The sequence below is a fragment of the Odontomachus brunneus genome, unplaced genomic scaffold (assembly GCF_010583005.1).
Source record: "Odontomachus brunneus isolate Ranch 3 - 2012 unplaced genomic scaffold, Obru_v1 Obru_scaffold_099, whole genome shotgun sequence".
Classification (NCBI taxonomy): Eukaryota; Metazoa; Arthropoda; class Insecta; order Hymenoptera; family Formicidae; genus Odontomachus; species Odontomachus brunneus.
In genome coordinates this window covers 145524-160410 of record NW_022639549.1, presented here as the reverse complement: position 1 = coordinate 160410, position 14887 = coordinate 145524, and the positions used below count along the sequence as shown (strand labels likewise).

Below are 14887 nucleotides of genomic sequence, written 5' to 3'. Positions count from 1 at the left end.
TATATATATATATATATATATATATATATATATATATATATATATATATATATACACATACACATACGTATGAATGAGCTCCTCGAGTCACGACGCGTTTAAAGAGAGAGAAAGTAAATTTACATTCTACATATAATACACATTTTCATAGCTACTAGGAGGAATTGCATCTTGTTTATATATTATGATCTTCAAAAACACATATATATTGCATCCTCCAGGATAAGAAAGCCGAGTATTTTTACCGATCGCTTAACTTTCCGCTCGACTCTATGTACATGCCAGAATGTGGCAGAATGTGTCAGTACACGCTATATACTATATATATATAAAGACCATTTATAAATTATATTAAAGCGCCGGTTACCGTTTAAATTAGTGAGCTTATCGGACAACGTATTTACATTTCCGCCTTCGTTTCCGGATTATAACGTCGCGTCTCGATTCCGGCAACGTATCTAGCAACTAATCATGCGACTCGCGCATATCAATCTATCCCGATATCTCTATGGAATATCAAAGACGAAAATTCTTCTCTGAATGAATGTTAGTATAGGCCCGCGCAGACACGGCACACAATGCGAGGATATATCTTCTACAAATCCTATTTGTATCTCCAAATTAACTAAGATTAATCAAAGAAAATTGACTAATCGATATATACATATATATATGTATATACACATATTACGTATAAAATATATATATATATATATACGTATGTATATATATATGCATACACACACATGTTCCCTACCAGTTTGCTTTGTCAACGTTTATCCGAGGTATAAAATGTCTTATAAAAAGTACAAAAGAGAGAGAGACGGAGTCCGCTAATTGGGAGAGTCTCTCGCGTTTCCTGACTGAGCTTTCGACGTTTTTTTTACGACGGATTCTCGATCGCAGCCGAGATACTTCGCCCTAGTCGTTCCGAACTACATTTATCCTACTATATACACGCGTACTTATTAATGCATCTAGCATTTAGTTAGCAATTAAAAATCGATTACTTTGTTAAATTAACGTTACAGTTGGCTGGGTGTATGCGTGCGCGTCCTATCGTGCCTCTATCGCGTAATCAAAACGATTTCCCCGCGATTTCTAACCGATTCCCATCCCTTGTTCCCTTGTAGACGCGACTGTCTCAATACGCTCTGACTCGACTCTCCACTCCTTGTTCATATGTCGACATTGTCTACTATTTATAACTTGAATTTGGACTACGCGCGCGCGCACACAAATTTCGTATTTGCATTTGTATGTGCGTGTGGAGCGTACACGCATATTCAAACAAAATTTTCTCACTTCCGCGTTCCTTCTTATATCTCGATTGTAAAAAGTATATATATATATATATATATATATATATATATATATATATATATATATATATATATATTTATGTACGACATATAAACAAATACTGTCGCTTACAATGTAATGAACACATCATTGCTTTACTCCCTCTTTCCTCTCACTATATTATTGTAATATAGTGAGTTCTCTCAGCTATATTATTGTAATATCTGTAAAAAAGTCGTCATTCGATAACCGTCCAGCTCTATGAATGGTCTTGGCTGATAATTGTATATCGTACGTAATCATTAATATTACGATGCGTGCATATATCGTCAATTATATTTTATATATTATCTAATAATCATATTGTGTATATAGATTTGCATAATATATTTCAGTGTATTATGGAAACGTCATACACAAGTGAATTGAGTACAGTGTTATATTGAGTGATTATACGTGACATCGTGTATCAAAAGGAAGAAAGATGTGTCTGTCTTACTTGTATATGTACTTTCCACGTGTATGTATTGATTGACAGTGTGATGAAGTGGTCTACGCAAATATATAATATATGACGTCCCAATAATAAACTAAAATGGATAACAATGACTTACAGGAATAATAGTTTATATCTATCTAATACAATAATAATAAGAATATATGAATAATAATTATTATAATAAAAATAGTAACTTTTTAATTATCGCGCGTTATTGCTACTATTTACTATATTATTATACAAAATTTAATATTGTGTCTATATGTACATTCTGTTATATACACATGTTCCGTATATACATGTGTGTATGTGTGTGTGTGTGTGTGTGTGCGCGCATATATACATATGTTTATACATGTATATACATAACTTTCATGAGTAATACGTCGAATTTTGTGTGTTGCACATGTATATACATTAAAAGCGTATCTTTTGCTGTGCAATATACGCAGGATTTTTTCCCGAATTCTGAGTCTAGAAAAAAATAATTATAAAATGAGGAAGACACGTTTTTACCTATGCATACGAGATACAATAATTCCAAACAAAACTGAACAAAAAAAAACAACGAAAAATATTCAATTCGTTTTCCTACATTAAGAAAAAATATTAAGAAATTAGTAAATATTTGTTAAGTAGGTATAACATATTAACATGTTTATTAACATATTTATATGAATACTATTTACATATTTACTTAAACCAAAATTCTTTTCATTAAAATAAATATGTTAATATGTTGCCCATCTAATATTTGTTAATTTTTTTTCTCAGTGTACTTCACCGATCAAAGGACATAATCCTCAAGTCAAAAAAAACGCGAGCGATTCAATTTATTGCACCTAATAAAAACGCGAGCGTTTCGAGACATATTTCCGGGAGTGTGATTTATTTCTCTCAAAAACGAGATGAGGAAAGGGTTCGAATTTTTAATACAAACTAATAAAAGCAAACAACATGCGCCGAATTTGGTTGCTCGTACACTTGGATTACGGATAAGGTGACGGCGGGAGAACGCACGCTGGGGCTACCCGTATAATATCTGACACACACTGTCACAAAAGCTATTTCTGCCCACCGGCAACACTGACTCATCATCGTCACTCATGCCCCGTGCCTTTTCTACCTACTCTCGTGTCGTATCTGTAAGCGGGCCACTCAACTCCTTTCTTTGCGAATGTGAGCTTGGCGCATCGTCTCAATTTCAAAAACTATTGCAAAACCTACGAAGCTATCTTAGCACGCATCTTACCTTAGCGAAGTCCCACGAGACAGAGCAATGTCAGGTTTCTACAAAACCTCTGTTTCGAAAAAATAACGCAAAATAATTTAACCCAGATTGCAAGTGGCACGCCATTTTTTTTTGCAATTTTTCCAGTGAGAAAATTCTGTCTTTATGATCTATCGGTATAATCAGCTATTGCTTGAAAGTATGCGCGCCTCTTTTCACTTTTACATTCTTTTCGCGCCGAATAGCGTACGCGTGTACGCGAAGCGAATAGAAAACCGGTCCGTGAGTCCGGGGGGAACCGGTAGTCAGGTTGTTGGGCAATATCGTGATAAGGCCTCCTCCAACGACTTGAGCGGCGGACCACTTTATCTACGCGATGGAAATCAAAATGCGCGCGGCAGTATAATAGCTCGCGCGTGTATCGGTTTGAAAGTAAAAGAAAAAAAGAAAAGGAAAGAACGTGTTCCTTGCACTCGAATGCCCACGTCGGTGATCGAATCGACTCAAGAGACGAAGTAAGCTTAGCGTTAGTTGAATTGAAAAATCAAAATAATTTACTTCGCTTTTACGCCTATATTTTAACTTCCTTACACTGGAAATTTTTCTCTTAAGTAAAAGAAATACTTTCAATATAAAGGAGTTAGTGTACAGGCGTGAAAGCGAAACAGATTATTTTTATTTCTCACTCCAATTTACGCTAAGTTTACTCCGTATAGTGGAGATACATGCAAATGAAAAGCTAAATTTTATTTCTGTTTGTAAAAATCTTGTGACGCGCTCAGAATTTTCTTTCTCAGAGTTAAAACGTACTCGGTACTTCATTACCGCGTACCTTAGGAACCTATGCTATCGACCTATTCTCGCTCTCTCTTAATTTTAATTTTTCGATCTCTAATTTTTTTTCTCCCTCAGAATTAAAACGAATTTCGCATTTACCTACCAATCTATTCTCGCTCTCTCTTAATTTTAATTTTTCGATCTCTAATTTTTTTTCTCCCTCAGAATTAAAACGAATTTCGCATTTACCTACCAATCTATTCTCGCTCTCTCTTAATTTTAATTTTTCGATCTCTAATTTTTTTTCTCCCTCAGAATTAAAACGAATTTCGCATTTACCTACCAATCTATTCTCGCTCTCTCTTAATTTTAATTTTTCGATCTCTAATTTTTTTTCTCCCTCAGAATTAAAACGAATTTCGCATTTACCTACCAATCTATTCTCGCTCCTTTTCTTAATTTTAATTTTAAACGCCACTCCCTAATTTTTAATTTCGCGAATAATTCTAATTTCAATTTTTTTTTTTACTTATTCTTTAATCTTTTTTATTTTTTTTCCTCTTATATTTTTTATATTTTTTCAACCTTTTTTGTTTTTCTCAAACTTAATTAATATTATTCACACATTTTTACATTTACGAGCGGTCCTTTTTACCTGGCGCTCGTTCAGAAACGACGCACAAACTTATGACGACGATGAAATTAGTGAAGTGGTGAACGTTTTAATTCTGAGAAAGAGATTCGAAACGTATCATGGCAAGTTGAAGAGTGTAGTGACAGGGAACATTTTTCTACGGAATAAAAGTAAAGTTTAGTATGGTTTTCCATCATTTCTGGATATGTAAAAAAGTTCGAAAGCCAACGTGATCCTTAAAACGTGAAGAATATATCTTGTGCTTCAAAGCTGATATTTGCGCGAGCTATTAACGTCTCACGCATTTTGACTACTACCATAGCAAACGAAGTAGACATAATAGACAAAGCAAGGTCGTACAAGAATATCTAAAAAATAAAAAATATTTATTCAACGAATACTATGATAATATATTTACTTAAATCAAAATTCTTTAAGTAGAACGAATCATTGCTCTCATGAAAAGCCAAGAAAGAATTTAAACAAATATATGTTGTATTTGAACGATATTTCAGATATAAATAAATATATTATCTTTCACATATTATCCGTACCAAATAATAATTTTTTTATTTCTTAGACATTTTTGTCTCTCAGTGTGCAAGTCGCGCTTTATTACGACAGTTGCCAACAACGTGTTTCGAATCTGGGTGAACGTATCATAACTTATACTTTGGTTCAAACTGCAAATTTGGCGAACAAGAGCAGGAACCATTGAATCCTTATTAAGTGTACAATATATATTTTCCGCGATAAGGAAGCAAATGATAATATACTATGCGCGCGTCCAAATGTGCAAATCAATCATATCAATCAATATATACATCTGTCATCATACATATACATAGTAGTCTGGAACTACTTCAATAAATCTCTATTCGAATTTGTTAAAGCCTGCGTGCTTTATACCATGTACACATACTCCCTAGATAGTACAGGTAAAGTGCTTCCGAGATGGCTGTGTAGGTGTTTTTTCGTGTAGGTATATCTTGCGATATCGCATACCTACATCGTAGCGGCCATCCGTCGCACAGGAGTCTCGCGTTGGGCCCTCCGCGATATTGGTCTTCGTACTCCCGCATGATCTTCACTCCACACTGAGGCCCGAAGATTCGTTGATACTAGCAACGAAGTTGGCCCCGGTTAACTGCTGCGTTCCGTGAGGAAGACCTCGCCAAGATTCGTCAAGTGCGCCGTCCTCTGTCTGCGGTGTATGCGACATCTACGCCACCTGCGGTTCCTGCAGCACTTGCGAAGTCTGCGACGTTATCAACGTCAGTATTCTGGACCTCTGTGACTCTGAGATTTTGGCTAGTTTGACTAAATTTTGGAATTTGGCTTTCATCCTTATATAATTCTTCTGCTCCTGGGCCAGCTTCATCTTAAGTGTTCGCGACTGCACCATCAATTTGATGCAATATCGGTACGCTTCCTTCAAGATATTGACTTTCGACATCTTTATATTTTCTTTCTCCGGGAGCTCTAGTCTTAGATCTTCGAAGTGGTTTCGCAGGTCCACACGCCTCTGCCGCTCCATGTTGTTGTGCATACTCCTCCTGTCTTCCGCTTCCTCATCGGAAGAGTGTTTTCTCGACGCTCTTGGCTTGCGTCGTCGTTGGCAGGGGCGCTTAGCAGTTGGTTGTTGCGCGCTTTCGGTTTCTACTTTCCGTTTTCGATTCGGGTTAGTCGGTGGCCTGCCGCGCGGCCGACGGGCAGGAGTTTCCACGTTGCATTCGTCGCTTGTCGCCGCTATCGTCGCTTGCTGCTGCGTCCGTTGATTAGAACGCGGGGACACGTTGGATGGGCACCGTCTTTGCTTCACAGTACTTCTTTCTTTTTGGGTGCATGGATTGACTACATCAATCTCGTCGTCTTCTATAATAGAATTAAGAGAATAAATCAACACATGTATGTACGTAAAAAATCGCACGTACACATAGATGGATACGTGAAAATATAGAAAATAGGAGTAGGGAAGAGATAAAGTTTATATAAAAGTGATTGATTAATGACTAGTTATATTTGACTATACTATATATTCATAACCATGCTGATGCACCAGAGACCCCATTAAATAATACTTGATGTTAGGATACTGTCAGTAGCGCGATAAGCATTGTCTTCCATTACGCAATAAAGCATTTTAGTCTCATGCATAATAACATAATATAACAATATAGTACAATAGAGCATATCGTAATAATATAGCTCATATAATTTTAATCTAATATAAAAGTACTTCAGCATTTCTTTCTCTACCTCTCTCTCTCTCTCTCTCTCTCTCTCTATCGTATATGTCGCACAAGTGGCTATCTTTTTATCCAGCATGTGTGTGAGAACAAGTAAAAACTTATAATACTCAAAAGTGCATAAAAATGAAAAAAAATAAACAATTGATCCAATAACCACGTCCAGACGCTAGCTGTGTGATACGAATATTTTCCCGTTCTAGCTGAAACTGTGAGAAGAAATGATTAAAATAAAAAGAGCATTGATGAGTTTTCGTAATACGAAGCTTCGCGACAACCAATAATTCCCGATCATTCGTATTCTGCGAGACCTCGTTAGTGGCGGCGCTAGAATGTTGCTAATTGGCCGCGACGGGACGATCGCTTCTCTGTCTCGACGGTGCATCATGGTCAGGGTGAAGGCCAGAGGATCGTTTCGGAAAGTGAATGAAAGGAGGAGAGCGCCACGGATGACCAAACGTGACTCGGCGGTTCCTTTCTCAGCGAAACCGTCGGCGGCGGATACGCGATAATATTTATCTCGAGAGAATCCCGCCGCCGCCGCCGCCTTCTCCTCCTCCTCTTCTTCCTGCGCCCTTTAGCAGTCGAGCAATTATTTCCGTTGCGCCTTGGCGATCGCGATTGCGCGGGAAATCGCGGCGAGATGACGATTTGGGTCTGCTGTTCTGTTGCACATGACAGAATTCGCTATTGTGGCCGACGATTGGCGCGAATGATCGATCGAAGACGGACAATTGCACAGGCAATTTTCACGATACACGTCCGCGCCCCGATGACGTTAGAAACGCCGCGTCGCGGTCGCTACATTCGAAGGAGATGATCCCAGATCATTTAATGATCGAAACTCACTTCGATATGGCAATCAACGCGACGATAATACGCTCCGTCGACGACGGAAATTAAAGTGATGATACTTAGCGAAATACTGAATCGCTCAGCTTTCGTCGGACATTCGTTATTGCACTATAAACATGAGCCGCGGAAGATCCTCCCTCTGAGAAGGGCGCGAAATCGCGGCGCAAAATTACCGGGTACACCGGGAATTCTGATGATTCGGGCATTGCGAGTTAATTAGCCGACAGAAATGTTAAAACACACGTCTGCCAAACTTTTTCTCGTTCATAAACCACGGCTTTAATTGAAACATCACGGCGCATTCGCGAGAAACGATAAACCGGTATATTCACTATAGGCCTCGGCCATTTTTCTCTCCCAATATGCACTGTAACAAAACTGTAATTAAAACCTTTCTATCGAAAAATATTGTACACAACAATCTACACAACAATTTAGTTCTCTCTACTAACAAAAATACTGTACTATAGCAATTTAGCTTATTCTATTGAAAATATTATCGTGACAACGCAATCCGTTCTATTGGAACATATTGCACTACAACAATTTAGTTCTTTCTATAAAGAACTATTGTATTGTAATCATTTAGTCCATTCTACTGGAAAATACTGTGCTATAGAAATTTAGTTTTTTCTATAAAAACTATTGTACTGTAAAAATTTAAGCCATTCTATTGGAAAATATTGTACAAGCCTGTTCTATTGAATCTGTTTTAATAAGCTGTGCTATCGCTCTCCAAGCCGAAGCCGCGAATTTACTATAAAAAAGAACCGTAAAAATGTGATTTTACTTTTTTCCCTTTCTTATTTCTTCTCTTTTTTATTAACACAAGCATTTGAGGAAAAACGAATCGCGAGGGTATCCTTGACGTAAGGCAATCACGGCTCGCGAGGCAGAAATATCGAGACGTAATAAGTTAATAACGGCCTATTGCGCTTTATTACGTACGAATCGTTCCGAAAGCCGAACAAATTGACTCAATAAAGATAAGATAAACCGCGCAGTAAACGGCGATGATGCGCGACACTTGTCGAGGGATGACGACGACGACGACGATGTTGCATCGCGACAATTGAGAAACACGCGAACGGATGTCTCTTCGCGCCGGCACTCGCAAATACGAGTCGTGTTACGGAAGTGCCCTTGCCGGCAGAATTAGTGGCTGCATCCGCATGGGAGGAATCCGGACCAACCGGATTTCCAGCGATTGTGCCAGGCACCGAGAATGACGTAGTTTGCAGAAACGCCCACGGTTTCGTATGTCACCCTGAACGCCTCTGTTACCACATGGTGTTCGAGGGACTACCGCGGTCAAGCCGATCGGCTTTTACTAGGACTGTCGCGATTCTATACTAGCTGCCTACGACTGATCACTTTCCGCTTAACCTTGACTTATACTAAACATCTTTCAGATGCGTGGTATATATTTCTTTCTAATTTACTGTCAAGAACTCTCTTTCTCAAAATTATACTTGACCACATCAAAAGCAAAACAAAAATTGACAATGTTTAACTTACCAACTTTGCTGGCAGAGAAAATCAACATCAACCGACCCAAAAATGGCAAGATCTAAATGTTGTTTAATTTTTATAAAAATCAGTACTAATATACTTTTCGAGTCACTGAATACGAATTTGAAATTAAAATTTGAAAGTTCAAATTAATGTCAGATCTGAAATCAGCGACTCTAAAAATCCTTGGGTACTGAGTTTCATGAAAATCTTGCTAACGGAAAAAAAATAAAATGTGCGCATTAGTGCGTCAATGCCATTTTTAGTACATCCCGTATTTAAAAAAAGTGCGTCAATGCCAGCGAAGTGGTTAAGATAAAGTATCAATGTCCAGATATGATATACCTAATTCTGAGCATTTTTATCGTGTTGGTCTTTAAATATAAATATAAATATTTAAACTTTAATATAAAATATATACACCAGTATTGAGTATACACACATACATTCTATATTGAAAGTTTAAATATTTGTATTTAAAGACCAAAACAATAAGAATGTTTTACAAGAAATTGTCGTAATGGCACGCTCGAGTTCCTTCTCAATGCACAATAAAATCTGGTCGACAACCCTATAATAATATCCGGAAATATCAGTTAATTATACACGACAGCAAGACGAGGTAAGGATATCGTCGTAACGCTCGAGTTGCTTCCCAATACACAACAATAAGAATGCACTAAGTATGAATTAATGCTTTTACCTTGCTTTGTATTCGCTACTCTGTAAACATGATTGCTATTCGATACAATCAAAGTAGAAATACAAAATACAAAGTTGCATTACGTCGACGTTCGACATGCTCTCAAGATATTCGAAACTTTTCTCCCCCCTTTGTCCAGAAAATATACACATATGCTCGGGATCAAATTATACGAATTATCGTAGCTTGGTGATAGATAAGCCGCGTGCAGCAGGCACTGGGCCATTTATGTCGTTACCCTCGAAAGAGAATTCAATTAACGCCATTCGCTTGTTAGCGCCCTCACGCCCACCCCGACGTGCCCTTTCTGGCAGCGCTCCACCTATGCCGTAATCCATTTCACCCCAAGCTCGCAAACGGGGACAAGCGGAAGGAGACGGTCGAGGAACGAGGAAGAAAACGAGAGGCCGACTCGCGTTCGCCGGGCTCACATGAGCACCTATGCACGTGTGCGCGTCGCTTGCGCTTCCACGTGCCTGTGTCTGCCCCGCCTGCCTGCATTCAGACGTATGAATCTTGCCGCGAGGCTGGCGCGCCGCCAGGACAGTCGTCGGACGCGGTGCAAAAAGGCGCGAAACGTCTAAAAATAACGAGACACCGAACGAAATTAGTAGGCGAGGGTTTGATTTACAAAGGAGGCGCGCGCGGCGCCAGTGCGGTGATATTCGCGAGCCAACCTTCACAAAAGATACGCGGCACGTGTATACGGTGATAATCTCTCAAATAATTAACGTCATTAATTGTAACACGCGAGCGCGCTGTTCAAACCCGCAATCAATGAGTTAAACTATTAAATGTACACAGACTCGCGATTACCATGACAAGCTTATAATTGCTGATATGCCGATTGCTGTTGAGTGTCGAGCCGCGTCCTCCTGTTGCGATAACGTCACGATGCAATGCCGCGTATGCACTTATCCGCGTCGCGATAAGGTGCGAAATCCCGCAGTTCACGAAATTTGCATCGCTTCTAACTTTACTGCAAAAAAAAAATGCTCAAACCGTCTCACGAATGAGTGTTTCGTGCGAGCATCTCGGCCGAGGGAGTGCCGCCGCGGAGATCCTCCGCGACGTCCGTCTTTCCAGCAACGCGTTTAATTAGCCACGGCTCAGCGATGTACGCGAGAGCAGTGCGCGAGGCCGAAGACAAGCACGCACACAGGCAGGCAGAGTGAGAGAGCGCGAATTCGCAAGACGGGAACGCGGAAGCGGCCTCGCGACGTCGTGCGTTCGCGCTCACGCTCAAGCGCGCAATTGAGCGTTAGAACATATGCTAATAATCGCGTAGCGGCGCTCGCAATTTACGGCGTCTGCGTCTCTGGCTTGTCTGTCTCCCTCTTTCTCTCTCTGTGTGTTTCTTTCGCGCGAGCGCGCACACGTGCGCGTGATATCGCGACGCGGATTCGCGATTACGCTCCACTGACGTAAGCGAGCAACAACGCTCTAACGTCACACCCGTTGTGCAACGACTTGCTCATTAACCGGCTCATTAATCGCACAGGCTCCTCCCCTACCCGGCGAACGTTCGGGCATTAATTGAGTCCGGCGAAGACGCGCGGTAAATAGCCTCAGGCAGAAGTGGTCGTCGCTTCGTCACGGTCGGCCTGATTCCGAGTTTCTGCGAGGCGGAAATCGCCAAGCAAATGCCCGTTCAGGGAGCGGATTTGATCAACGTGCTTTTATATCGAATAACACTTCTCTCAACAGGCCGCGAGCAGTACAACTCGACTCTTCGCGATTCTAATCAAAAGTTCTCCGATTTCCGCGCACTTTGCACCCCGTTCCCTCCCTCCATCTCTCTCTCTCTTTCCTATTCTCGATTGTCCATCGTATATTTCGCGAATATCGGTGATATCGCGAGTGTCACACGTGTCACCACAATGCGGTGAACGTGGAGGCCGCGAAAGGAGTCGGCGGCCCGCTGCCGACGTTGTCGTCGTGGCTGCAAGGCGAGCGCGTCGATGCAACTCGACTTGGCGCGAGGAAAAGCGGGGGCGACGTCGGGAAGGAGTGAAACAAACAGAGAGGGAGAAAGAGAGAAGAAGAGGAGGAAGAGGAGGAGAAGGGTGGCCGCGAGACCGAGACTGTAACGGAGAGAGGGACGGCGGGAGGGCCGGTGGGGAGAGGCAACGTCAATTCGCGCAGCACGTGCAGCCGCGGAAGAACGACCTTGGGGGTCAGTGCTCTCCGCGTAAGCAGGCCATAGTAGTACGTCGACGCGAATCGATCGCGTCTCTCCTCTCTCTGCCATTGAGATAGCCGACGCGACGTCGATAGAGGGCAAGGGAGGGACAGGGGCGGCGGGTGGAGGAGGGCGATAGGGGAGAGAGGGTGGAGTATCCTTTCCGCGAGTATCGAGCGCGGCCGGCGGCCCCCGTGCGTCAGGGGACGTTTGGGCGTGGATTCAGGGTGAAAGTACTCTCCCGCGCTTTCCGACGCTTTTCCCCCGCCAACCCTCTGGAGCTTTCTCCGTCGCCCTTGGAGGCTGCGAGTCTGCCGAGAGCGGCGCGATTTTAGGGTGTTGTCCGGACTGACCTCTCTATAACGTGCGCTCCGCGACGTGGCTCACAATTAGCGCGTGGCTAATAGAGAGCAGCCCACTGTTCGCGAGACCGACCGTCTGTCGGGAGTAAAGCTGAAGCATCGAAATATAACGATGGGGAATGATGAGAGAAGAATTATTCCGCATGTAATATCTACTTTCGAGGTCCTCTCTCTTAAGAAGTCACTGAGGATCAGTTGCTTGGGAGGCGAGAAGACGAGACGAGAGGAAATATGCCTCGATAAGAGGAGACGGACGAAAACTTATCTAATCAATGCAGCACGTAGCAAGAAGGGTGATGAGGATATCGCGAAACCGCCACATCGATACAGCCGTGGCCGCCGCCACGGATGATGACGCTCGAGCTTCGTATTTCGCACGATAACGATGTAGGTCCTCCGATACACGACGCGACCCGCGCGGCCTGTCTGACGATAACGCTGACCGATACGTAAGAGAGACGTACGAGGTCCGTGACCTATGCGAACTTCTCTCCGCGAACAGCCCCGGTGTACGAAAGCTGCCACGGATCGCCGTCATTCATGCCCTTATCACTCTTTTATCACACACTCTCTCTCTCTCTTTCTCTCTCCCGCACCACATACAACACTCGGTCATCTAGCCGAGGTCCAGAGAGCTTCCTCTTGCGATGATCTACTTCTAGACGACCCCGTAAGGTATCACCATGCGGACGTTCTCTCGGATGTGGCGCTTTTCACGCAGAGACGAACGCTTCCAGATAGACATTTTCGTGATTATCACGACGTTAGGCAATTGGTGATGCGAAATTTGTGACTTTCTTTTTAATTATCCCTATGAAGCAAACATGCTGTACTGCAGACTTGTATCGTAGATTTCGTTGTAGACAACATAAACTATGCAAGATATTATAGATTATATTCAAATATAAAGAGAGAAATCAAATGAAATGTAAATAAGAACATTTAAATTATGAGAAGCACTTTCGTGCTTCTATCTCGTTATTCTATGTGAACAAATAATAAATGCCATACGGAGCATCCATAAGAGATGCAACCTTTGCATAATCGAATGATGAAGTCGCTGTTAAATTAACGCACACCTATCTATCTGGCGGTCTCCGACAAGTCTTCCGTTATTATGCCGGGGAAAATGTGCCCACTCAATTTTGTCGTATATGTATATCTCGCGAGTGAATCAGTCGTGACGTCAATTGTCAATCCGATGAATGATCGAAGTTCAATAGATAAACAAAAGCGAGAAGATAACTCTGCTCTCTCTTTCTCAGCATTAATTTCAAATCGAAGAGCACCCAACCTCTGACTTTTCCCTGACCTTTAAGTCGAAGAGAAAGACGGGTTTTCCGTTTCCCCGGCTAAACGACGAATGACTCTGGACTGACTCACACAACGTTAATTTGCATCAATCAGTATTTCCACGGAATACCTAAGCGACACGTCACAGAACGCGCTCACCCGTTATTGGACACAAGTACCAGTTTTGCACGCGATGGTCTATTTGAATCCGCTGACTCGCGATATCTCGGAATTCGTTCGTGCGAGGACGAGAACGAGAGAGGGAGGGCAGAAGAGATTCCACGGCGGGAAGCTGTTTGTACTTTAAAGCGGCCCCGATCCTTTTCCGCGAGCCGCATATGTGAGCGTGACGGCACGTTTCTCTTCCTGGTCGTCCGTATATATAAGGTGAAGCCGTAAATCTCTTCATGCCCGAGCCTCGTGATGTCTCGTAACCAACGAGCCGTCCAATCCAGTTACGAAAGTGAACGTCGTCGCCGCGCGCGCGCGAACGGGAATTCGAACTTGGAATTCACGCGTGGTTTCACGGGCCGCCGAAATAATAACGAGCGATGCGAGCAAATACCGCGCGAATATTTAAACATTCGCGCTTGATTTCCACGGCACGTTGCGTGAGCGAGCGCGCAAATGCAAAACGCGTTAAGCGAGATGAGACTCGCGTCTTACCGCGCGCAGTCGATGCATAAAAAGGAGTCGAAACATCTGTATTAATAGAAGAAATATCGCGTTTCAATATATACGTCAATTCTAAAAGCACTCTCTATTTTTGGACATCAAACGAATAGTCAATATCTTAAATAAATTTTTATTTTCTCAATATGTATATCAGTGTACACTAATCCCATAAATGAATAAATTTACGATTATTAACATCAATAAACGCCTCTAGCATCGATGCCCGATCGACGGTGCGAGTGTACGCGAGTCACATCCGCCTGCACCCACGCGTTATCAGCGATATCGAGTGCTGTTCTCGGCGCGAACGTCGAAAAATCGCGACGCCCATTTCTGCCCGTCGGCGCGCGAATGCTCCAATTACGACGAAATCTCCACCGTTCGTATCCTTTCCGCTCGAGAATAGAATCGCGAGATACGTGGGCGACAGGGCGATAGGTGTTTTACGGCGGATATACGATATACGAGCGGCCGTAGTATCCGGAGCCAGCGGTGATGTTGGTAAAAGTGGCAATGATGTAGCCGGCGTTCGTCCCGGTGACCAGACGCAATTAGAACACTCCCACGTGCCCGCACTCTCTCTCTCTCTCTCTCTCTCTCTCTCTCTCTCTCT

At 42.3% G+C, this 14887-nt stretch overlaps 1 protein-coding gene and 1 long non-coding RNA gene across 2 annotated transcripts in view; one reads left to right on the top strand and one right to left on the bottom strand.

Annotated features, from left to right (window-relative positions):
• Positions 1–14887, top strand: part of LOC116848724 — a 43540-nt gene that overhangs the window by 10800 nt on the left and 17853 nt on the right. The window lies entirely within an intron of this gene.
• Positions 7–14887, bottom strand: part of LOC116848723 (probable serine/threonine-protein kinase kinX) — a 59740-nt gene continuing 44859 nt past the window's right edge. The window contains exon 4 of the mRNA XM_032825122.1: positions 7–6318. Within this exon, the coding sequence (XP_032681013.1) occupies positions 5666–6318 (653 nt within the window). The 3' untranslated portion in view covers positions 7–5665. The remainder of the gene's footprint in view (positions 6319–14887) is intronic.